The sequence below is a fragment of the Pseudochaenichthys georgianus genome, chromosome 2 (genome assembly GCF_902827115.2).
Source record: "Pseudochaenichthys georgianus chromosome 2, fPseGeo1.2, whole genome shotgun sequence".
NCBI classification, from domain to species: domain Eukaryota; kingdom Metazoa; phylum Chordata; class Actinopteri; order Perciformes; family Channichthyidae; genus Pseudochaenichthys; species Pseudochaenichthys georgianus.
The window spans coordinates 7476649-7501236 of NC_047504.1; the positions used below are offsets into that span (position 1 = coordinate 7476649).

Sequence of the window (24588 nt, forward strand, 5' to 3'; positions counted from 1 at the left end):
TGATAGAACATATTGATTCCACAGATTGAATGTGTTTCAGCTAGCCGAGTAATTATGTAACGATGCAGACAGAAAGGAGATCTCTTAGTTTACCATGTGACCCTATGTTTGTTGTGGTAGACGCAGACAGGAAGAGAGAGAATGCCGAAGAGGAAGAAACAGCAGGAAGAGTCCATTCCCACCCACAGCAGGTGTGTGTGTGTGTGTGTGTGTGTGTGTGTGTGTGTGTGTGTGTGTGTGTGTGTGTGTGTGTGTGTGTGTGTGTGTGTGTGTGTGTGTGTGTGTGTGTGTGTGTGTGTGTGTGTGTGTGTGTGTGTGTGTGTTTTGTCTAAGCTAAACCCTGCTAAGACCAAATAAATAACAGTTAAAGTAACATTTGAGGTGAAAAGAAGCAAACTCTTGCTCTCACAAATTATTGTTGACTTCCGGGGCAGTAAAACACTTTTCTCCAATAATTAAGATGTTTTACTGTTTATCATCCATGACGCACAAGCTCATAAAGATTGACCTTGTTCCGGATAAAATGACCTTTTAAACAGCATAATATTCGAATTATATGTCAAAAGTATTCACAACAAAAGTGAAAATATGACAGGAAATAAAAGGCCCTTTTAGTTAGCATGGTATGGCTGTAGCACATGGTGGCTAATGTTAGCTAGTGTAACATGCTGAGATTAGTTGATGCAATAGGTTAGCATTTAGCTTTATCTCATAACTGCCCAAACGTTGCACTTTAAATGCCAATTGTTTTCTAAAATATTAAAACAGAGCATATTCCTCACTTGTTGTCTCTGCCAGAATGCTTTTACAAACAGGGACACAGTATATATCAGTCAGAGAAGGCTTTTAATACTTTAAATATTCAATAGTAGCATGATAAAAGACGTTTTTCTTTACATCCATATAGCACACGCTACAATCATCTCTCCATAAATCTTTATCCCAACATGTCATTGTTTTTTAAAGGCTTTCATATGAATCTTGCAGTGCGGACAATTAAAAACACAATTTTTCATAGTTATTAAAAACTGCAGAATACAAGAATCGCAAAACAACATTTAGTTAGGGTAGAGACTTAAATACATATGATTCCATATTTAAAATATCAGTATTAAATATGACAACGTTTAAATATTTACAAATAATATTACTCAAGAGTGTAAAGTTAAATTACTTGAAGAGTTCCCATTGATTGTGATCAGACACTTGCAGCTCGACAGGCAAGTAGAACTGGAGGATATAGGTGTTTGGGAGTGTTTAAATTAGCGTTTGATTAAACAAGTTCTGCCTTTTTCTCTAGCAAAAAGGCTGAAGGAAAATTAAGACGTTTACTGTAGGTAAAAAGAAAAAGCGTTACTCCATCTCTTTTGTTGTTCTTGTGTTGGAAACAGCCTCTGGTGCATCACCAAAACATACTGTCACCAGTTCCACGTCGAGAGCCCGGCAACATCACATTACATGCCAAATAAATCCTTCAACCTCTCAAATATCCCACCACTGCCAAAGGGCCTGCAGCATATTTCATCTAAAAAAAATGAGGAGCATGGAGTCTAGTCTGTCATTATTTTATTCCACTTTCCATTTCACACAGTCTTGAGTGGTTGAAGGTCTTGCTCGAACACGTTGCAGCAGGGGTTAGCGCTGCCAAGGAGTCTGATTCCCCCCCTCGCTGTGGAGCTTTTAAGCAGGTGTGATTACCTGCTTCCAGTCAGAGGTCTCAGAGAGTCAAACACATCCTCATTTTCTCCACTTTTATGAGTTTCCCTGCCTTTTCTGTGCCACTTGAAAGTATCCTCAGAACAGTGAGCATTAATAAAACTCCTCCAGGCTGCTGTTATAATCCAGTATGTAAATGTGTCCTTCCACCTTCCTGTAAAGAGGCATTTCCGCCTTTTCCCCCCTAAATGTAGCCTCGTGTTGAAGGGAAATACATGCGGTTTTTGCTCCTCTGTCTGTGTGTTAATTCCAATCGGACGGCCTCAAGAAGTTGGGGATGCACTGGCAGACGCTGTAGCTGTAGTAGTTACCCGCCTGGCACACAGATTGGGGCTTTCTGCACGGCAACTTGTTACAACTAGACAGAGGAGAAAGCCAGAAAAAACACGATCAAGAGGTAGAAAAAAAGAGAGGAGAGGACAAAGAATTTGGAGGCGGAAAAAGTAGACCAAATGATGCAAAAGGGCGGATGAGAGGCGTGGAGAATAAATAAAAAATAACACACAGGGGATTCTCTCTTGGCATGCTCAATCATTCAGATCTCGTTCGGATAAAACCCCTGATCCAAGTTTTATTTTTGCATCAAACGTTTCTGTGCGTGAGAAAAAGACGGAGCATGTCTCCGGAGAGGGAGAAATGGCCAAATTCTGGGAACTCATCCTCACAATCACAGTAGGTGCATTGTCTTCCGTGCACCACCTCCTGTTACCAGATGTTGAATTATATTATCAAAGGAAATCAATGTGATATGAATGTGCATGCTTTATTCTTACATTCTAGTGTTAAAACAGTGATTTGCTCATTTGTAAAGGTCTCTCGAGCTCACAGAGTTCCTTCCATTACTAGCCCGTATGTTGGTGAACTTTCCCACATGATAGGAAATCACTCATATATGTTTTTCCTTGTCCCTTTCTCGGTCTCTGCTCACTGTCATCACGCTGCTCCAGCCTGCCCGCCTGTCTCTCTGCAGGCCTCTGGGGTCAGGGGGAGGTTGATCTCTTGCATGCTGGCTGTGGGAAACCGCGACACGCATGCATTACATGAACACCACTTGGACCTGTGTCCATACAAGGTCGTATGGAAACATGTGAGCGAAATATTTTCTCGAGTTCGGAATGTATGACATGTCCATTGAGAGTTTGCTTGCTTTCTCCCCCTCTCCAAGCTCTGGTTCTCACTCTTTCCTCACCCCTTTTTCTCCCACAGAAAGCTTTGTGATGGCACCCTAAGGGCCGATCAGCAGACGGGACCAGTTCCCCCAGTACGAACCACTGGTTGAGGTAACTTATGATGAACTGACTGAAGTTTCTGCCACCCAAGAACTCTCTCGCCATTATGCATTCCCCAAACACTGTCTTACAGGAGAGCATTAAAGACAAAATAAGTGCATTTATTTTCACATGGAAGCCCCTAAAACGACTTGCCGCCTTTATTATGTTAATAATGTACTAGTTTAATCGCCCTGTCACCATGTAAGATGGATCACTTTTCTCATATTTCTAAGTGCTTATTCTGATCTAATTTGCCTAAATAAGTTATAAAAACAAAGCATATTTTGTTATTGAAACTTTGCTTTTAGTCCACAGGTCCCCTTTTCTCTCTCTAGAATGACACATTACATTACATTACATTACATTACTCTGCCTGCACTTCACAGAGAGAGAATGTAATGGTCCCTTTAGTTGAATATTAAAGCTAGATAGAAATGTTTGCTTAGTGGCTTTTCAGGCTAAGGGCAGAAGGGGTTCAAATTTCAGAAAGTGTGGATCCTTAGAATAATTTCATCCCCCAAAGGAGACTGTGTTTCCTTTCCTTTTTCCACAGGGGAAAGTCTGCAGAGCTGAGAAAGCACGGGACAGATTGCTCGTTCTGCTGTGAGCCTACCTGCAGGAGTTAGCGTTGAACTTCTTGCCCTGCTGCAGACAGGACGGAAAACTCTCCCTGCACTGACACAGGCAGGTGTCGGGGTTCAACGGCTGGCTCCTGGGACACTCTGCAGCACACACACACCCGCACAGCTCCTCTTCCCAGCGCTGGCCGGCAGGGCACAACTTCCCCTCGCCTTGACCTTCACACTGACATTCACCTGCGGGGAGAGAGCTTCATCAGATATCGGCTGGTGGCGCTCCTCTGTCGCTGTTGTTGCTAAATATTTGGAGCTCAGGTTCTGACTTGTTAGATATTTTGCTTCCTAAAACTTCCCTGTGTTTATCATTCTGGCTCGATCTGGCCCGGCTGCTTTCAGGATGCCGGCCCCCTTTTCTTAACAATGCGGTTTATTTACAGTAAATCGACCTCTTGCACCAGGAGGTAACTACAGACAAATGTTTGTTTCTTTAACCATTTTCTCACAAAAAAGGAGCCTTTTATCTAATATGTGTAATAAGTGTATGTATAAGTAATTTAATATGGGTGTCCTTTAAAAGAAAGTCTTGAATATCTACTATATATAATTCAAGATATGTGGATAGCTTGAAAGCCTGCTTACAGGTGTCGTGGGCCAGTTTCCAGCCCGGGTCGCAGCTGTCCTCTGTGAGTCCGTTGCGACACACACACTCGCAGGACGACTCGTGCAGAACCCGGTTCGGCCCGCAGAGAGCCAGCAGCCCCGAGTCCAGCGCCTCTGAGAGCCACGTGGAGACAAACATAAGGTATTTAGGTCCTGCAAGCAAAGAAATGTACAAGTCTTTTGTTACAGCTGAATTATATTATATTTCTCTTGGAAAACCCCAACAAGCATTATAGCGCCTCTTTAATATGGAGATTTTCCCAGATTTAGTTCATAAAAAGTGAAAATCTTTGGGTTTTGATGAAATGTAGTGGATTTGGAGCAGACAAATGAAATCAAAGTTGTATACTTTATCCTAATAAATCATGTACCTGTCTCTCTCTCAGAGTAGTTCATGGCATATCTAGAGACACACAAACAGTTCACTGGATCCCATATTGACCCCGAGGCACAGGGGACTTCGGGTGGGGAACACCTACACACACACACACACACACACACACACACACACACACACACACACACACACACACACACACACACACACACACACACACACACACACACGCATTATTAGTATTGCATGTGTAAAATGAGTCAGAAATGTTCTCTCACACACGCATCACCCCTCTCTCTGACTCACAGGTGATCTGTCGTGGCTCGTCTGATGATGGAGTGCAGAGGCCGCTTCGAGATGCAATCGCAGGAAGTGTGGTTGACAAATGTTACCATGACGATGGAGCGCTCCATCCTGGGCGGGGACAGCTCCATCAACTGGGAGGAGGAAGAGACCAAGGTGTGTGAGGACACAACGATATAAATTGTGCATGATTTTTCTTTTTCTTTTCTGCTTTCATGTTGGCCAAGTTATTCAGTTTTTAAGATCTTCTAGAATAATTAAAGACTGGTAATGACTGAAGTGATTTCAGCCATGTGGAGGTTGATGTAATGACTGTGAGGTTGTGTAAGTGTGCGTGACTGTGTGTTGTAGTGTTGTGCAGTTTAAAGGGTCCCTCTGCAGTAGGGCGGGTTGTGATGCATCCACACACATACCAACAGCATGCTGTCATCTGAGTGTTGAGTTAATCTGAGCAGTAGAACAAAGCTGGGCCCATTGAACATCATTTCAATACAGCACAATTTCAGATACTTGTACTTCAGTATAGAAATCAGAGTACCTCCTCTCCCTCCTCTTACCGTCTTGCTGACCAGTGTGTGGCTGGTGTTGGTGCAGTAGAATGCCTCGTTGTTGCAGCAGCCGCCACAGCGGTGCAGCGCCACGCAGCGAGGCAGGAAGAACTGACTGGTGGATTCTGGGTATTCTTTGGCCACCTCAACACACACTTCTCTGGGCTGGCAGGAGGTCCGCTGGATCTCCTCTAAGATGACTGGCAAATGAAAACACATGTGATTAAGTGTGGGGAAACTCTCTGGCAGCTCACTGTAGTGTTTCAAGAATGAGCTCAAAAAGCATTAAAGAGGATTTATCGTAAGAGTTTTGGTCTTTATAGGAGTTATAAAACATTTACTTGACAAAGTCCCGTCTACTTTAAAAAGCGCCTCCTCGCGGGGCTGACCCCACAGATCCTCCAGGTCAGAGTGGACCAGAGGGCTCGCTGAGGAGGAGGGAGAGGAGGAGGAGGAGGGCCATGACTTCTTCCTCAGGCAGTGCTGAAGCCGGTTGTATTCTGGGTACAGAAGCTGTAACAGCTGATCCATGCTCGTCACTGACTCCAAACTGGGCTGGACATCTGACTGTTCTGGAGCCTGCAGACAGGAAGTAAATATGCAGAGAAACGTGAATTAACCAATAATTCTTTGGGAAAAACCCTTTTCTGTAGACAGGAAGCGTGGTGGATGAAATCGACAAGGTAAAACAGGAAAAACAGGCATGTGATTTTCTTTCAGTATCTCCTCTGATAGCTGTTAGCTAACAACGTGGTGGCTACTGTCAGTTATTATAGATATGAGTCCTCTCCACACACACACACACACACACACACACACACACACACACACACACACACACACACACACACACACACACACACACACACACACACACACACACACACACACACACACACACACACACACACACACACACACACACACACACTCACACACTCACACATTGTTGCATATGAGGAATCTGCAAAGTCTGCATTTCATTCATTATGCCTTAGCATTGCTTTTTTGGTGGTTTCTTTTTATAGCATTCAGACGACTATAAAACCTCGGGCAGTGTGATACAATCAGAAAATACCTGCTGCTGCTGCTGCAGTGCCCCTGAGCAAGATGCTGTGATCTGAAATGTTTCTAGGTCCTTCTGATATATTTCCTGGCACACTTCCTCGATGTGCCCTCCATTACAAGATAAGCTTTAAGTCTTCCATGTGCGAGCTTCGGAGCAGTCCTTAAATGCAGCATTAGACACAGTCAAGAGTCTTATTTCAAAAACCACAAGTTTACTTTCCATGTAACATCCAGGGCTGGCAACTGCACTTATTGTACTATTAGGGAAGATCTCGGTTTACAGTAGCTCCGTTCCTCCTGTGAGTCATCCTGTAATGGTTTCTCTGACTTTGTTCCACTCCGTAGAGACACACTACACACAACATAAAAGGTTAATGGTGTAACAGACTGGCTGCTGTGTGGACTACATGTCAGTCGAATGTTTGTGTGTCACGTATTAATTCTTCCCCCGGGGAGTGAGCGTAGTTGTTTAGTTTCCCAGGCGGAGGAGAAGCAGACTGGTACAGCTGGCATCACCTTAACAGAAACCAGATCTCTGACGCTATCAGTGAATATATCTCTTTCTCTCTTTTCCTCCTCCCCCTTTTTGTTTGTTTCTAGCCATCCGATATGACTCATCATAATGTGTAACCTTAAAAAACTATTCTGATTTCATATAAGATTCTGGCTTCTGTATGTAAGGGTGGAAATGAATTATGGCATGAAATCAAAGTAAGTTGAGTCCAACGCTTTATAGTTGAAAAAGTGATATAATTTATTCTCCCTCTCCTTCGTCTTGTTAAGTGATCACATGACATGAGGTCATCGCTGTATAAATGACCGGTGCTCTGGGGAGCAGCATTAGATACTTCACACACACGCACATGCACACACCCAATGCAATCGTCACACAACATTTACAAGCAACAACAACATTTTAATTTTTCTTTATACTCCCATCTTATTATGTCACTAGGATTCCTTTAATTCAGTTCCAAGATGAATGGATTCCCAGTGGATTTGAACACAATCCCTTGTATTTTAATATTAATAAATGTCAGGATATCATGACGCATAGCTTTTAGAGAGGGAAAGCTTTTACCTCAACCCCAGAGAGACTTCCAGGGAAGAACAACACATATTCCTGCTGGCTCATGCACGGCATTTACAGTAAAGTAGTTATCTGAAACCAAATCTTACGCTGTATATTACTCAGAAATTTCCTGCAGAAACAGGAGTAGAAAGAGAACCTTGGCTGCCTTTTATTTCTTAAATAAGTGCATTAAACCCTTTGGATGATTACTACTGCCAGGAGTGTTTTGCTATTTAATTGAGGTAATTGTAATAATGATGTATAATATATTTAAAGGGGCCCTATTGTGCACATTTTCAGGTTCATATTTGTATTTTATGTCTCTACAGGGACATGTCTCCATGCTTTAATGTTCAAAAACAAAAAGCTCTTTATTTTTCTCAGACTGCCGGTGCTGCAGCACCTCTTTTCACCCTCTGTCTGAAACCAGAGCCCAGTCTGCTCTGATTGGTTAGCTGGCCAGCTCTGTTCTGATTGGTCAACTGCTTAGAGATATCCCTCCCCTTAGCCTGTCATGTACAATGTGTTGGAGGGCTAGCCAATAGAAGTGCAAGAGTTACATCATGATGTCACTATGTTCCGAGAGTAAACAAAGGAGTCCAATGGAGGGGGGGGAGTGTGTGGGAGAGAAACTCCCTCTGGAGGGAACTTTGTGATTGACAGGTCGCTTCCACAGTGCTCTGTGTTTTTGGCTTACACCTTCAGAGTGGGTTTTCATTTCATGAGATTTCATTTTAGCATTTCAATCACCTGAAAATGTCTTAGCTGTACTTTGTTCTACTGTATTGTCTTTTTTCTAGTTCCATATGTTTCTATAGTCCTTGAAACCAGTTAAGCCCCGAGCCTGACAAAAAAATGTCGAAAATTGAAAATGACATTCCCAGAACAAATGACTATATCTTCACTTCTAAAAGGGTAAAATTAATAATCTTTTTTCTCAAAGAAATTATAAACCTGTGAGTTGGATGTAGAAGAGTCAGAATCAATATAGATTTTTTTAATTTTAAAGTAAATTGAGATTGAACATAGTAAAAAAAATGTAAATTATAGTGTCTGTCCAAAAAGAAAACATTACTTATGGTGAAAACCACCCTTGAATGATGGGATCGGAGACTAAAATCTTTAGGAATCCAAACTATAACATATAATAAGTATCAAGATTGACGCAAAACAAGTGACATTTGACCTTTTTAGAGAGATTTAGAAAAAAACCCACTTCTGGGGTCATTTGGGTGCATTTTCCATATCTCTGGCCCCCCTCTGGATTTTGATGATTGACATCTCTTGTTAACCGTTAGAGCCAATAGAATCGAGGGGAGGTTCCTAAAATCCATCTGAACATTACCCATTGGTGAATTAGTGATGCGTATCCAGAATGCCCAAAACCGGAAGCTGTCATACACTCTTGTAGCAGCTAATATGAAAACTCCGTTATTGACATAAATATGAAGATGGATTATCAGTAATAATTTCAGACACATTGGATTAACCTTCTGCAGTGTTTTGATCGTTGTAATGCCATTGAACACAACTTTTGATCAGAAACAGCAAAAGGTAAGACATTTCTCCCGTCTTTGCTCCGTAATGCTACGTGGTGTGATGTCTGGGTTTGCTTCCCCTGCCCCGAGTTCTGATCGCTTAGTGATGATACTTATATTTCTGGAATCTGTGGAATCTCAGCTTGCTAATCGATATCTTGTTTGTGCAGATCCGATAAGTAATAAGGGTATTTTACTGTGAGTTCTGTGCTAAGTGCGTTAGCATTTTTTCGCTCAGGGCTAATTCAGAGCGTTTCTTATTCCCCTTATGTTTCGTTTTGCTAAAAATGGTTAATTTTGTCTGAAAGCTGAGTTTCTTCCCGTTAAGTGGGTATGACACATTCATAGTTTGTTAAATGTTAAGAAGCCCTCAGACGCTGTTTCTTGCAAGATGTTGCGTTTTGCCCCCGCCCGCGGGGCCGTGGGGTTTAACTGGTTAGGTGATGTCACAATGATTACTTCCCTTTCTTTTATACTTATTTAATCATCATTGCCATGTACCATCTTATACACCATAATCACAGTCTGCTATTATTTACCGCATCCCCACCTCTTTTATCAATTAAAATCTAGCACTAAGCTCCAAAAAACTAAATATTTGCATTTCACAACAGCTTATTGATATCCCTTCTATACTCTTGTATATCTCATAGATACATTACAGCATTATAAACACTTATTTGCTTTGAAACTCTGAAACCCAAATGTATTTTGGTGATTTACAAAATATAACAAATACAATGTGGTGGATTAGAGAGATATCCTGTTGGTCATGCTGCTGCTTGCTACTACCCATAAACCCCCAGGTGGATCACTGTGTGTCTGAATGGTCTTGTTGTGATGTTTTGTTGCTTGATAGTTACTTTCCCCACCAGTTTACATTTATTTCCAGGCTGTAGAAGTTACTAAAAGGACTTTTTAAAGATGATGATTAATAAAATGTCTCACCTCAGTGCCCATGTCTCCTATTGTGGAATAGTCCGGGTAGTCTTGCGCTGCGCACAGATAGCTGCTGTTAAGAATCCATATGAGCAAAGCTGGTATCCACATAGTGAGGAGATGGAGAGGAGAGGAGATATCAGGGCAGAGGAGGAGGAAGTGAGTGTATTTAAAGTGAAAGAAAGGGAGGAAGGAAGGAGGAGAGGAGAGGAGGAAAAGGAGGAGGGTATCACAGAGTCGGCAGGTATCTCTTGGCTCCTCTCGTCATTTTATCCCGGGACGAAGTTGCTCTTCCGTCGCAGGTTGTTAGAATTTGGGAAGCCAGCTGAATGAAACATGGTGAGGAAACGGTGTCCCCTTCTTCCCTCAAACACCGCTCCTTTCTTTTCCACTTCAAAGGAAGTAAGTCCTCTTTTCCTGCTGCGTCTCCATTGTTACTGTGATGTCAGGTGTCCGTTAATCTCCTCAGTTTCTTTGACCTTCAACTTCTGCGTCAATCTCTTCTCCTTCGCCCTTCACACTTGTGCACCTCCTGGCTTTCTTTATCTTTATTTTCTCCTCACACAACAGCTGTGCTCTTCCCTCCCTCCCTCCCTCTCGCAGATTATCCCTTCCCTCTTTATCTGTCTCCTGTTTCTTCCGCGTGAACCTCCGGGGCAAAGCTCTGTCTGTCTCCTTCTTTTCTTTCTAAATCAACTTTTCCTGATCCTTTGTGAAACATCAAAGAGGGAAGAGCTTATTCCAAATCCTGTTTCCAAACGGAGGTTTTAAGAAAAACGGCTTCTGGTGTTTAATCAAACAGAGGGAATGTGCGTCCTGCCCTCAGACGTCCTGGTGGAGTGAATGAGGAATAATGCACGATTGGAAGGATTGTATCTGGTGGGCGGAGTGAAGGATTTCATGGAGATGATTCGTGCGTAATAGCTTATTATATTTGCCCATTATTCCCCCACCCCCTAAACATTTTTATTAGTGTCTGCAGAAACTTCCTATCAAACCATGCCATCATTCTCATTTTGTATTATAATCAAAAGTCCTTTATTCGTCCCACAGCGGGGGGATTTAGCTATTTTGCAGCAAAGGGAGAGTCACAAAAGGAAAAAATAAATATTAAAAAAAGTCCCCCCCACCTGCCTGAAACGCCTCCGTTGGACCCCTTTCATTACTTTATGAACATAAGGACATCACTATGTAACACTTGCGCTTCTATTGGCTAGCGCTCCAACCCATAGTACGTGATAGGGCTCTGGTTTCAGACAGAGGGTGAAAAGAGGTGCTGCAGCTCAGGCAGTATGAGAAAAGAGGTTTTTGAACATCATGGAGACATGTCACAGTAGAGACACTACATACTGATATGAACCTGAACATTAGCATCAGATGTCCTCTTTAAATTCACTGGAGAGAGTTTCAGTTGTGAAATCACTCTGTTATCTCTTTGTCCTTCCATTTTAGTTATTCCTCATAACAGGAGCAGCTGCCTCTAAAAGTGTGTGTGTGTGTGTGTGTGTGTGTGTGTGTGTGTGTGTGTGTGTGTGTGTGTGTGTGTGTGTGTGTGTGTGTGTGTGTGTGTGTGTGTGTGTGCGTGTGCGCAGTAGCAGCCAGCCGTGATGAATGTGTGTGTTGCTCTAAGTGCCTTTTTATGAGCTGATAATACCTTTGCTGTCTCTCTCTCTCCCTCACTGCTTTATGTCGGCTGCTTTTCTTTTTCAACGGCAGGACAGACATAAAACCTTGAAATTGCCCTCACACCTGCAGCTGCAAACACCTCTTCCTCCTTTACACTTCATCAAGCTGCATCGTTGTCTTCCTCCTTCCCACCTCTTTTCTGGTTTTACCATTTCAAGGTGCTTAAAATGGCAAACTTTACATACCTGCTTAACTGTACCGCCCTCAGGCTGCTGGCACGTGTGTCATGAACAGTAGTACGCCATTACGTGTCCTTAGCTAGTTATGTATATTTTAGACGGTTTTGTATTGCTCCTTTTACTCAAGTCTTATTCCACCTCTAGTCCTACAGGATGAAGAAGAGAACAAGGTGAGGAAGCTTTATTTTATAATATCTAGTTTTTTTCTTTTCCCAGGGTGAAGCAGTTACCGACAACTGTGAAATAAATGATGGGGCAGACAGACGGACAGACAGACGGACAGACAGGAGGACGACCAGGCGGAAGGAGGAAGAGGTGTGTCTGGGAAACGCTCAGGTGAGAAAACATCCGATTTTTGGGCCAGTCACTGCCAGCCGTTTTAGGGATTAAAGACTTACACACACAAACACACACACGCACGGCAGCGGCAAGTGTCTGCTTGCTTTATGGGTTGAAATCCGCACAACCAAATTCCACATTCCTCTCATTGCTGTCTCCATTTCATCATGAGAGCATGGCGCATGATAAAGAGGTGGAAGAAGTACTCAGGTCCTTTACTAAAGTCAGAGCACTAACACGACACTGTAAAAATACTCAATAGCAAGCAAATAAAGGAAATTCAATTGAACAAAACAGATTTCTGTGACGTAAAGCATGGTTTAAAACAGAATTGAAGTAGAATTACATAGTTATTAATATGATACATGCTCATTAACAATACATACCCAAATGATCATAAAACCATTTATATCTGAAATGTCGTATAATATAAAAACTTGAGAAACCATACTGTTGCAATCTTTTTTCATTATTCACTTATACAGATAAGATACAGTATTTGTCTTAGTCACATTCCTCTTAATCCAGTCAAACACCCAAATAATGATTTCACTTGTAATTTTATTATTTTATTCTGTATATTAAAAAACAACAGGTTCTTAAGGTGTAGTTACTTTATTTCTTAAGGGTTGCAAACATCAAAGAAAGTAAAAACAAAATACAAAAAGAAAAAGAATATTCAATTATATTCCAACAAACAAGACTAGGTGCCAAATGCCCTGAAATATTTATTCAGTTATAAATAATATAACAGCCTGCAAATGTCCATTTAAAGGAACAGTTCACCACAAACAAATATCTCTTATCTTAGGTGCTATTTATCAATCTAATCTCATTCATTTTACACCATAATAATCTAGATTAATGATACAGGTAAGAGGTGAATTATGTGTGAACTGTCCCTTTAACGCCAACACATGTCATTTAATTTGTGGCTCAGTTTCTCTTCTCCCAGTCGTCCTTGCTCCACATGTTTTGTTTATTCTCCGCTGCGACATCCTGTGCCCTGCAGGAGATAGAGCACCAGACACTGAGCGAGTCCTCACAGCAGGGGCGCTTCAGTGCAGAACTGTGGAAGTCTTTTTTGTGTCCATAGCTATTGGGCTGGTGGTGACTGAACTGGAGGCTCGCCTGTCTTCATGCTCTCAGCTGGTGGACTCTGTTTGGCCAGCTTGCTGTAAATGGTCATGGCCTAACGCCGGTAGCAAAAACACAATAGTTAGGACTCAGGAATCAATCATTTAATCATTCAAATATGAATTATGTAGCACAAATGACACATTTAGTATATTCGTTGTGGTAAGATTCCTCATACCTGCGTGACCATGCCACTGATGTTCCCGGCGTTGGAGGGCAGCAGCAAAGTGTTGGATTTTTTGGCGAGGTTGGAGAAAGCAGCGACGTACTGCTCGGCCACACTCAGAGAGGCCGCGGCATTCCCGTTCTGTTGGCAGGCGAAACCAAAATGAAGTTACTGGAACATACCGGGAATATCATTCTCCAAATAATGCAGAATAGAGCCGTAAAATGTACCTGTTCAGCCAGAGCGTCTGACAGCAGACGGATGGCCTTGGATTTAGCTTCTGCTTTGGCTAACACAGCCTGGGCTTCCCCTAGAGACACGGAAAAGTACATTTTGTATTTTTAAGTGCGCTTTAAACCTCATTTTACAACATTCCTCTGGCTCATTTCTTCCCAAACGTGCTCGCATGTTTGATTTGTTTAAAGTCTGAGTCACCAGATCCTTCTGCAACACATTCTGCAGGCATGCAATTAAATGCTCTCTGGATTTACCGTAATGACGGCCCCTGAGTCGTACGCTAACAAGACCTTCAATTACATTTGCGATGGCATGATTTGTGCACGGGTCAATGGAAAATCCCAGTTAAACAGTCAAATGTAAAATGCACCCACCGGCTGCCTTGTTGATCCGCTCCGCCTTCTCCCCCTCTGATGCCAGGATCTGTGCTTGCTTGCGGCCCTCAGCGACGTTTATTCCCGACTCCCGCATCCCCTCAGACTCCAGCACTGTGGCTCTCTTCTTACGCTCAGCTTCCACCTGGACAGGAAACAATGCGCAGAGAAGGAAGTCACATATTTGAGAAACAAAATTGGTTTAATTCTCATAACCTGAAGGACCTCTCTTGAGAAACAGTCTTCAATCGTCTCAATATTTATACATTGAAGCAGGATCCTGCAAAGTATGGCTGATGTCAGTCTTGTTTTAAGTGTGTGTGTGTGTGTGTGTGTGTGTGTGTGTGTGTGTGTGTGTGTGTGTGTGTGTGTTACCTGCATCTGCATAGAGTCTTTAATACGAGGTGGGACTTGTATATCTTTGATTTCATATCGCAGGCAGCGGATTCCCCAATCGTCTGATGCCTGGTTGATGGAGCGCACAATGTTGGAATTCAGGGACTCCCTTTCCTGGAGAAGAAGCAGGTTCAAGGTAAATACGTGCGTCATTATTTTGTTGCTACGCAGTAAGATGTGCAGATGTTTCTTACCCTGAACACTTTATCCAGCGTGAGTTTGCCCAGTTCTGAGCGCATTGTGGTTTGTGCGAGCTGAGTCACAGCGTACTCTGGATCCTCCACACCATAACTAGCCTGCAGAGAGAAAAAGGCCTCAGTGTGGATACTTTGTGTTGATCCAATTTACTGGCACCACCTGCTGGCTTAACAGAGCTATTTCATTATGACACCAGTGTTCACATTTGAAAAGACCTTTAAGCCCATTCCCAAACCGCCCCCTACACCCTACCCCTCCGTTTGCGCATTCACGCGGAGGGTCCGCCATATTGAGGGCTGTTCCAAAGCAACGAGTGTGGAGGGGGAGTGGGCTATCAAGCCCTCAAACAGCGAGTCTGCAGCGGTGCTGACTTGAGACCGGTCTCTCCCTGACTGGAGTCACGCTGTGTGTGTCCGTCAGGAAACAAGCTGTTAACAAGTAGTTCCAGCAAACATCCACTGATAAACTGCGATGTTAACAACCTCATGATGACCTCATATGTTTTTAACTTAGGATCAAACCTGTGTTTAGTCTAGAAAAAGGTAAATGTGTGCATTTTATTATAAAGTTGTGTATATTTACAGACCGTTGCAAAAACTAAGAAGCTTATAAACATCAGGTGTAAAACTAAAAGAGCTTTGAAACACAATGAAAGATGTTTGGAGTTTTATTTGAGTTATTAATTTAAACTTTTTGTCAAAGAGATGCTGATTTGAAACCGTTGTTACATCCAGTTACGGCATTTCCTGTTTCTGCCGGAGAGAGGGGAGGCCGTCCCAAAGCTTGCTGCTGTATTTACTCCCTCCATCTGACAGGAGGAGCCTCGTTGAGCTGCGAGTGTGGCTACAGACGGAGTTCACTCCGTCACGGAGGAGTAGGGTCGAGGGAGTGGTTCGGGATTGGGCCTTAGTCCCAAATGAATTGTCGAACACTGTGAAATGCAAGTGTGTTTTTTAACTCCTTCTCAGAATTGTTATCTTATTATATGCCATTATTTAAACCTAAATGGCGAAGTCGATAGGGACTTGGCTTGGCAACTGGAAGGTCACCAGTTCAAGTCCCGGCAAGACCAAGTGCTACCGAGGTGTCCCTGAGCAAGGCATCGTTCCCTACACTGCTCCCCGGGCGCCGTTCAAAATGGCAGCTCACTGCTCCTAACACTAGGATGGGTCAAATGCAGAGAAACAATTTCCCCACGGGGATTAATAAAGTATATCAAATTATAGCTACCCACAGGTAGCTCCAACCTTTGCCAGGCTCTTTTGTTTATAGCTTATAAGCTTACAAGCATACCTTCAAAGGATCCAAGATTCTCAGATAAAGGACCCCGTCAATTTGTAGAGTCACATTATCTGTCGAAAGAAAGAGAACACACAGGATATAGCTTATTTGAACCACTAATAAGCACAATTGTTTTTGTAATTTGGAGGAAAAACTAACCGAGAGATACAGCCGACTGTTCAGGGATGTCAATGACAATCTCTTTCAGGCTTTGCACGTAACGAACTTTGTCAAGAACGGGAATGAGGAAGTTGAGTCCCTATGAAGAGAGGACAGGAAATGATAAGTCTTATATTTTTGTATACCTTTACATAGATACATTGTGCCTTGTGATAATAGCCTCCTGGTGTACAGGCCGATAATTACCGGCTCTAAGACCCGGTGAAAGCGGCCCATCCTCTGCACCACCCAGGCCTCCTGCTGCGGCACAAACAGCACCACGGTGTTCATGGGTAATCGGGAAGCACATCTTTGCTGGGAAAGAGTCACCCACAGCCTGGGGAGAGACTGCTGGGAGTTCTGCAGGGATAGGAGACACGTAGTGATGTATACATCAGTTCATATGTCCCTATTTCACAGACAAACAGTGTCTAGTTTGTGGGAAAACGGTCAGGGTATCTATCTATCCATCTATACCTATTCATAATTACGTATTGCACGTAAAAGCGTGGCTCTATTTTCTCTTGAAGCATTCATGCTTCATACTGGAGCGTAACATGTATTTAGTTAATCCATTAAGCGGACATATCACATAGTAGTGCAGTACCACAACAAAAGATTTTTAGATACACAATTTATTCATATCAAAACAATAATATCTGCGTAACACCTGTTCACACCTGCGCTCATTACAAGCTGGACAAAAGCATACAGACACAGCTAATTTTACCAAATTGCCGCAGGTAAACTTTTTTTGGTTTAGTTCTGGATAAAGAACTGTGTTTAATGATACAAGTGCACATATAGGAAGCTTATATGTCAGGTTGACATAACCAATACATTGTAAGAGTAGGGCTAATGTTAGCAAGCAGCTAGCTAAGCTATCTAGCCAACTCGTCTGCGCAGAGAGACTTTAAGGCTTTAAACAATTTGTTTACCTTAAAAACAGCGCCGCCGGTCCGACATAATGTCCCTAACATGTTTTAAATGAAACCGATTAAGTCCTGTATAAAGTTAGATAGAAATTGTAGCCTTCAAAGTCATGTTATATCCAAAATATGCTGGTCGTCTCCATTGCTTTCAACAGATGTTAAAAGGCAGCCTCGCCCCCTGTTGGTTCGGATGACAGCACTGCAGCCAAATAAACTAACTACTTGAATTATTATGACATAATAACAGTTTTTACTAAAGTAAAACAAATGCTGGCAAACATTATGTGTTTTTATTAATATCAATGAGAGTTTTGTCTTCTTTTAAATAGATTGTGTTATTTTGTCTCCTGGAAAGAAATAGAAAAACACTTTGCTTGTAAACGCCCTTGAAAATTCATGATGTTTTTCAAATCAATAATAAAGGAGAAAAAGATAGTAAGACAATAGTAGGTGTAGTATCAATATGTGCCTCCTCAAGGACAGGCTATAAGATTACTTTTATTTTAGCTCCCATTATTTGCTAATGGTCAGATAAACCTGAATAACTAGAATAAACTCTTAAAGCACTGCTTTCTTAGTAAACAGGTACAGGTCAAATATATAATTGTTGATCTTTTATTTATATGTTGTATATGTTGCAGAATCAAATGCAATTTAACAACTATATTCTCATCTATTATATTTTGCAGGCATGCTTCATAAAGACACATGAGAAATCCTCCTTTACAGGTAAGTTTATGAATAATACACCAAAGTAAAGTGCATAATAATAATAATAATGCATTTGTCTTTTATTTTTATGTTTTTTCGCAGGAGTGAACCGAATTGTATCAAGACAGACAATGAAAATGACATGCTTATATTTGTTTTTCATTTGAAAGCATATTAAAGCTGCAGAAAATACATTATGTCAGAATTTAAAACAGCTCAATCATGTTTTTAGCAACAGTTAAGAGAAAGCAAAACATAAAAGCTATTTTAATCACAGTGATAGCATTTTTATATAGTCTTTTAAGACAATAACTTACTGACTTTAAATCTTTAAGAAGACATTTTGACAAAATAAAACCCACTAAGGAACTAAGATAAATTTGTAATAAGTCTACTTAAATAGTAATTTAATAGTCAATACATATATTTATCGTATAATGTACCACTCACATACACATATGTTTTGGCAAAGCATTAAAATATTTAGCTTCATCACAATATGCATTATTTGTTCTGGGTTCTTAGTGTTAATGAGAGCTGGTAAAGACACAAGCAACACATGTATACGATGCAAACCACAGAGATTAAACATAATTAAATCATGACATGTCTGTTTTATATTCTTCATTCATTTTCAAGTGTTATTGTGTTTTTTCTGCAGGTTGCTTGTGACTGACGCCTTCATGGAGGACGACACAGTGAGCATGGCTAGAGAACTCACACACACAGACGGGTTATACAAACAGCATGTCTAATCATCACTGTAACAAGACCAAACATAGAGACTTTAAAGTCCCGGGAGTCAGGCTGCAGTATTCTGAGGGTGAAGATGAGTTTGATAGCTTTTCTAAACCAGGGGTAGAACAGCGTGTAAATGAGAGGGTTCAGACAGGAGTTCACCAACATGATCCAAGACAACACAGCAAAGTACGACAGGAGGTTTGACGTGGCCTCGCCTGCTATAGAGGGGTAGTAATACGGGCAGAAGCACATCAGAAACACAGCTATCACAATCCCCAGAGTCCTAGCTGCCTTCATCTCTGATATCTTAGCGATGGGAGCTGCAGGGACAGTCTGCAAGCGGATCACACGCACCTGAGAGATGGCAACCACAAACACCCTCATATACAGAACCACCATGACAGTAGAGGGCCCAACAAATGTGACAAACAAGTCAACAATTCCTGCAATGTGGCTGATGACCACCACACACTCTCCGTGGCAGGATTGGAACCTGTCCGGCTGCTCTAAGTGTCCAATCAGAATGCAGCCGTTATAGAGGACGGAGCAGGCCCAGCACAGACACACTGAGGCTTTAGCTCTGGGCAGGGTGATCTTAGAGGAGTAGAGCAGCGGCTGACAGATAGACAGGTAGCGGTCGATGGAGATGAGCACCATGTTGCCCACAGAGGCAGAGAGCAGGCAGTAGGACACGTACGGAGTCAGAGCGCACATGAGCCGGCCCAGCAGCCAGCACGTCTCCATGTAGCGCAGGCCTTCGATGGGCATCACCAGCGCCCCCACCACCAGGTCGGACACGGCCAGGGACAGCAGCAGGCTGTTGGTGGGGGTGTGCAGCTGCCGGAAGTGGGAGATGGAGATGATGACGAGCAGGTTGAGGGTCACTGTGAGCAGAGAGACGAAGGCCAGCAGGGTGTAGAGCAGAGCGGACTCAGAGTGGGGGGGAGGCAGGCGCCGGCAGGAGGAGTTGAGGTTGGGGAAGCAGAGTGGAGAAGCCTCGCTGCTGTCCATCAGGGAGGAGAGAAGAGATGCTACACCCTATCAAAGGGTCCATTTATCCTCCTCAAACCCCCCCTCCCAGCTTTTACAAACACCTGATGAATGATGCAATTTCTCCCTCCTCCTTCTTACAATTAGATGTTTTTATTATGATTTACTTTTAAGTTATTATATGGACTCCATATGTATTTGTGTTGGGCTTTAAGTGGGTATTGAGTTGGGTAGTTTCAGCACATAGCTAGTGATAATAGAAAATGTAGTCAGACACATAATTTAATAAGTTTAAACAATATATCATTTATTATACACTATGAGTGAAAAGGCACAAGCTTGGTGTTGACATATGCCTGACCTTTATTCGTATCAATTTCAGTTCATTTTCTCGCTAAGGGACAGTACATGTTTGTTTTATTATTTTCTTATTCAGAGTTTTCCATTTTGAATTCATATCTTTAAATAAATTCAGAAATAAGACATAAAGGAATACAAAAGAAATAAGAATTTATATTGTGCTACTTAATCATTTCAAATGGTTCTATCTGGAGAAGAGGTAGGGAGACGCGACAGATGGAAAGGGTTTAGCATTACACGTCTCTTGGTATCTTTTTATAAATCAGAAAACACGGTCAACAGTCTTAAAAAAAAAATCCCTGCCGTGCTTTGTGATTAAAACATCTACAAATGAGTCTATGAATGATACATGAGTCAAGCCCTCTGCGAACAGCTTTAGTGTATAGATAGCAATAGAACTAAAATAAGTGTTGTGTATGTAAGTGTTACTAAAGAGAATATTTCTGGAGCAAAGTATTAGAAAAAACATATTATTTTAGAAAAGGTCCTTTAAATACATGCATTATACAATGATATATATTGCAAGACTTCACTAATGTGCATTGTCCCTATTCAAATTATACAATGATATATATTGCAAGACTTCACTAATGTGCATTGTCCCTATTCAAATTATACAATGATATATATTGCAAGACTTCACAGGTGCATATGGTAAGAGAAAAAGTGTTTTACTTACACTAGGACAATTCTTTGATACACGTTTTCTTTATATTTATTTTAAAACATCCAATTGAAGCTTTATCTCCTGATAGCTTTGGGTGAATTTAGGAGAAATCTACAGACACATGCTACACGTGACCTATTCAAGCAAAGCAGCTCAAACTCTCAAAATGATCTATGTAAGAAGTAACATTTGAATTGCCTTTTAGTCTCTCTGTGCCTTTAGACTGAAGCAAACGTTCTCTAGCCATTGTGACTCACAGGCCCGATTCACACGGATGCCGTGAAGTGTTTATACATTAAGTGTGACGCTTTCATTTTCTGTTGGGACAAAGCAGAAAAGTTTGTTACATATTTGTGTAAGAATAAGCCAGCAGAATACAGCATAACAGAAGGGGAATACAGACAGCATTAAAATGAACCGTGGCAGACATAAATCACCACTTTTATCAGGTTATTTTTATAGAAGCAGCTCAACACTAAACACTATAAACAAAATGAAAGAAGCCCACTGACTACTCTACTAAATAAGAACATGGTTATTCATATGTTTAATTTTGTACAATCTAGTTAGTGCTAGTTTTTAAATTCACCTTTTTATGCTTTCTTGATGCTTTTGACAATTGGGTGAAGGTATAAGTGACAACGTGTTTCAGCATAAGGCCATACAGCTGTAATATGCAAAAACAAACAGTGTCTCATTCAAGGCCAATAGACATGTATCTAAAGAGAGAGGTCACATACGCCATGTGAAAGGCTTTGCAGTCAGTGATTAGGTTTGTATTCATGAGAAGAGCTGTTAACGTGGGACAACAGGAGGGGCTCTGTCTGGGGCGTTGTTTAAGGTATCTGTGGTTCTGCGGCAGATACAGTTAAACAAGTTAGCAGAACACAGAAAAACGACAATAAACAGGTGATTTGAGCGCTTTCTACAATACTTTTTCATCCTGGGAGTCAGGCTGCAGTATTCTGAGGGTGAAGATGACTTTGATAGCTTTTCTAAACCAGGGGTAGAACAGAGCGTAAATGAGAGGGTTCACACAGGAGTTAGTCAGCATGATCCAAGACAACACGGCGTAATAAGACAAGCTGGTGGACGTGGCCTCGCCTGCTAGAGAGGGGTAGTAATACGGGCAGAAGCACATCAGAAACACAGCTATCACAATCCCCAGAGTCCTAGCTGCCTTCATCTCTGATATCTTAGCGATGGGAGCTGCAGGGACAGTCTGCAAGCGGATCACACGCACCTGAGAGATGGCAACCACAAACACCCTCATATACAGAACCACCATGACAGTACAGGGCCCAACAAACGAGACAAACAAGTCAACAATTCCCTGCAATGTGGCTGATGACCACCACACACTCTCCGTGGCAGGATTGGAACCTGTCCGGCTGCTCTAAGTGTCCAATCAGAATGCAGCCGTTATAGAGGACGGAGCAGGCCCAGCACAGACACACTGAGGCTTTAGCTCTGGGCAGGGTGATCTTAGAGGAGTAGAGCAGCGGCTGACAGATAGACAGGTAGCGGTCGATGGAGATGAGCACCATGTTGCCCACAGAGGCAGAGAGCAGGCAGTAGGACACGTACGGAGTCAGAGCGCACATGAGCCGGCCCAGCAGCCAGCACGTCTCCATGTAGCGCAGGCCTTCGATGGGCATCACCAGCGCCCCCACCACCAGGTCGGACACGGCCAGGGACAGCAGCAGGCTGTTGGTGGGGGTGTGCAGCTGCCGGAAGTGGGAGATGGAGATGATGACGAGCAGGTTGAGGGTCACTGTGAGCAGAGAGACGAAGGCCAGCAGGGTGTAGAGCAGAGCGGACTCAGAGTGGGGGGGAGGCAGGCGCCGGCAGGAGGAGTTGAGGTTGGGGAAGCAGAGCGGAGAAACCTCGCTGCTGTCCATCAGGGAGGAAATGGTAAAACTCTCTACAGGACAGTTCATTTATCCTTCTTCAACTTCACCCTCCCATTTTGCTAAGAGGTGATGTAACTTCTGAACCTCAAAATATTCTTCATCTTTATCACCCTCCCTTTTTTTATTTTCTCATCCTTAACCAAAAAATGATAAAGACAATAGGGCAGAAGACCACCAAGGAGATGCAACCCATTCCAAAACGAAAGAGGACATACATAAAATCATGACTAGAATATCTTACACGGGTACATTCATTTAATACATGGTAAAATGACAAATGTGAAGTTAAATAAGTACAAAAAAAACAATATACTACACCACGAAGCTTTGAAATAAAGATACATCCCACTTTTAAGTAAGACATATGTGATTTACAAGACAAATGTCCATGTCCAATACTGCAGTCAAATTAGTCAATTCAATTAATTAACATTGAATGATTTTCTTTATGCTAAATTCTAGGTATATTTCTCATGTGTTAACATTGGTTTCGATGCATCACAGTACATTACAGTACATTTAGTCAAGTACTGCACTTAAGTACAATGTTTTGGTACTTTGTAATTCTACTGTAATACAATTCAGAGGTAAATAGAGAACTTTTACTCCACTACATTTATTTAATACTTTGCAGATTTGGATTAATAATGTGAAATATAATCAAGTGTTAAATCAGACTTTAGTTCCACCTGGAGTAAACTCACAAGCTACCCTGCTGCAGTATACAAAGTCCAACTAGCTGCACCTTCACCAGCTTTGAGAACACTTTCACGATCAATCATTAAAATACATCATAAATCATTAGAAAATCTGCCAATCTGCATAATAAGTACTTCCCGTACTTTAAGTGTATTTTGATGCTAATACTTGACTGTACTTCACTTGAATAACATTTTGATTGCTGGAATTTTACTTGTAAAAGAGTATTCCTACACTCTGGTACTTTTACTTAAATACAATATCTAAGTACTTCTTCCACCTCTGGTTATTCATAAAGGGTCTTGAGTGATCATTAGAATCAGAGGAAAAACGTATACCCTTTTTGATAAGAACTACCAAATCCTAATTCACTTTCATATGATGAATGTTCATTTCATTATTTCCTGTTTGCTTAATAGTAGGGGGATTTTTTAAATCTGGGATCTGTCAATGTCTCCATTGATTTTGATTGATAATTGCAGAACCTAGGACCATTTCTCAAAACGATGTTTGTATCATCTTATAAGCCAATACGTTTGTAGCACAGCATAGTTAGAGAAGAAATTGGTCGCCCTGTAATGTGTGTGTAAAGACAATTTACTCAAATGATTGTTAAAAAAGGCCGAAGACTTATTTTAAAGAGAACGTTTGGACGCGGAGTTGTATATATATTGTAAATACTCATATCTACAGTAATCTTATTCTTAGCAGCTTAATATTCAAGCAACAATACGTAAACTCTTCTTCTATGGCATTAAGGCAGAAAGCAACAATGCATGAACAAACTTTAAAGTACGCGAAGAGTTTCTTTGTGACTTGTTTACCTGTTTTCATCATTACCGTTTGTTTTTGAACACCTCAGATTGGACTTGTGTCTCGTGGTTTGGAGGTGTTAAGATACAGTTTATACCGGTAAACATTATAAACCTTCTGCTAATGAGGCGCTTGTTTTGCTGTTATGTGTGAAGCTGTAATATGATCTCAGAGGCATTACTGTCTATGTGTATTTGTGTAGATGTTACATCATATTTTAGCTTTACAGTAATGTAGTTATTATTTGATGGAAATTGGAATAAAAATATGTTGTTATCTCACATCAACATCATCTTGGCACTATTTTATTGTTACTTACTTTTTAGATACGGGTCCCCCCTTATGTCCGGTACTCATTTTTTAGATAAGGGGGGACAGCCCATTGGAAGAAACCAACAGACCCACTTCCATACAAGGTGCAGTGTTTTTTTAGGTCAAACCACCCAAATAAACAATTAAAAAGCTCGATAAAACAAACTCATAGCATCTCAGATTATATAGCTTGGAGAAATACGTGATGATCTAGAAGGCAGGAGGTTGAGAGGTGGATTCTTGTGAGGGGCAGTGATTTTTAGGCCCC

General features: G+C 41.7%; 3 protein-coding genes and 1 pseudogene across 4 annotated transcripts; all 4 read right to left on the reverse strand.

Moving 5' to 3' along the window:
- Nucleotides 1-827: 827 nt before the first annotated feature.
- On the reverse strand, nt 828-10611 carry LOC117460549 (vascular endothelial growth factor C-like). 2 transcript variants are annotated; one of them, XM_034102053.2, is made up of 8 exons: nt 10040-10611; nt 5755-5992; nt 5423-5613; nt 4869-4999; nt 4597-4700; nt 4205-4339; nt 3601-3802; nt 828-2074 (listed from the first exon to the last, which is right to left on the reverse strand). In XM_034102053.2, exons 1-8 carry the CDS (start codon nt 10139-10141, stop codon nt 1960-1962), a joined length of 1218 nt encoding a protein of 405 aa, XP_033957944.1. In that variant the 5' UTR covers nt 10142-10611; the 3' UTR covers nt 828-1959. The 2 variants fall into 2 exon arrangements, with proteins under 2 accessions (XP_033957944.1, XP_033957936.1); XM_034102045.2 differs by having other exon boundaries at nt 4205-4378.
- Nucleotides 10612-12704: 2093 nt separating this feature from the next.
- LOC117459412 (stomatin-like protein 2, mitochondrial) lies at nt 12705-17289 on the reverse strand. Its single transcript, XM_034100196.2, has 10 exons — nt 17121-17289; nt 16390-16542; nt 16183-16282; nt 16036-16094; nt 14739-14840; nt 14524-14658; nt 14149-14293; nt 13768-13847; nt 13550-13678; nt 12705-13426 (listed from the first exon to the last, which is right to left on the reverse strand). The coding sequence occupies exons 1-10, from the start codon at nt 17160-17162 to the stop codon at nt 13331-13333; spliced, it is 1041 nt and encodes a 346-aa protein (XP_033956087.1). The 5' UTR covers nt 17163-17289; the 3' UTR covers nt 12705-13330.
- Nucleotides 17290-18497: 1208 nt separating this feature from the next.
- Nucleotides 18498-19652, reverse strand: LOC117459420 (trace amine-associated receptor 13c-like). The gene has a single exon (XM_034100204.2). It carries the CDS (start codon nt 19575-19577, stop codon nt 18543-18545), a length of 1035 nt encoding a protein of 344 aa, XP_033956095.1. The 5' UTR covers nt 19578-19652; the 3' UTR covers nt 18498-18542.
- A 1494-nt stretch (nt 19653-21146) lies between these two features.
- On the reverse strand, nt 21147-22621 carry LOC117457923 (trace amine-associated receptor 13c-like; annotated as a pseudogene).
- Between the last annotated feature and the right edge of the window lie 1967 nt (nt 22622-24588).

What these genes read in the sequence shown, in the direction of transcription:
- LOC117459412 (XM_034100196.2), bottom strand. Translation starts at nt 17,162, where the DNA reads ATGTTAGGGACATTATGTCGGACCGGCGGCGCTGTTTTTAAG. An exon ending in AAGACTCTATGCAGATGCAG is followed by an intron (nt 14,294 to 14,523) that starts GTAACACACACA and finishes TTTCCTGTCCAG; the next exon opens with GTGGAAGCTGAGCGTAAGAA. An exon ending in CAGACGCTCTGGCTGAACAG is followed by an intron (nt 13,679 to 13,767) that starts GTACATTTTACG and finishes GCCTGCCAACAG; the next exon opens with AACGGGAATGCCGCGGCCTC.
- LOC117459420 (XM_034100204.2), bottom strand. Translation starts at nt 19,577, where the DNA reads ATGGACAGCAGCGAGGCTTCTCCACTCTGCTTCCCCAACCTCAACTCC.
- LOC117460549 (XM_034102045.2), bottom strand. Translation starts at nt 10,141, where the DNA reads ATGTGGATACCAGCTTTGCTCATATGGATTCTTAACAGCAGCTATCTG. An exon ending in TAGGAGACATGGGCACTGAG is followed by an intron (nt 5,993 to 10,039) that starts GTGAGACATTTT and finishes TCCTGTCTGCAG; the next exon opens with GCTCCAGAACAGTCAGATGT. An exon ending in CTACTCTGAGAGAGAGACAG is followed by an intron (nt 4,379 to 4,596) that starts GTACATGATTTA and finishes CTTTGCTTGCAG; the next exon opens with GACCTAAATACCTTATGTTT.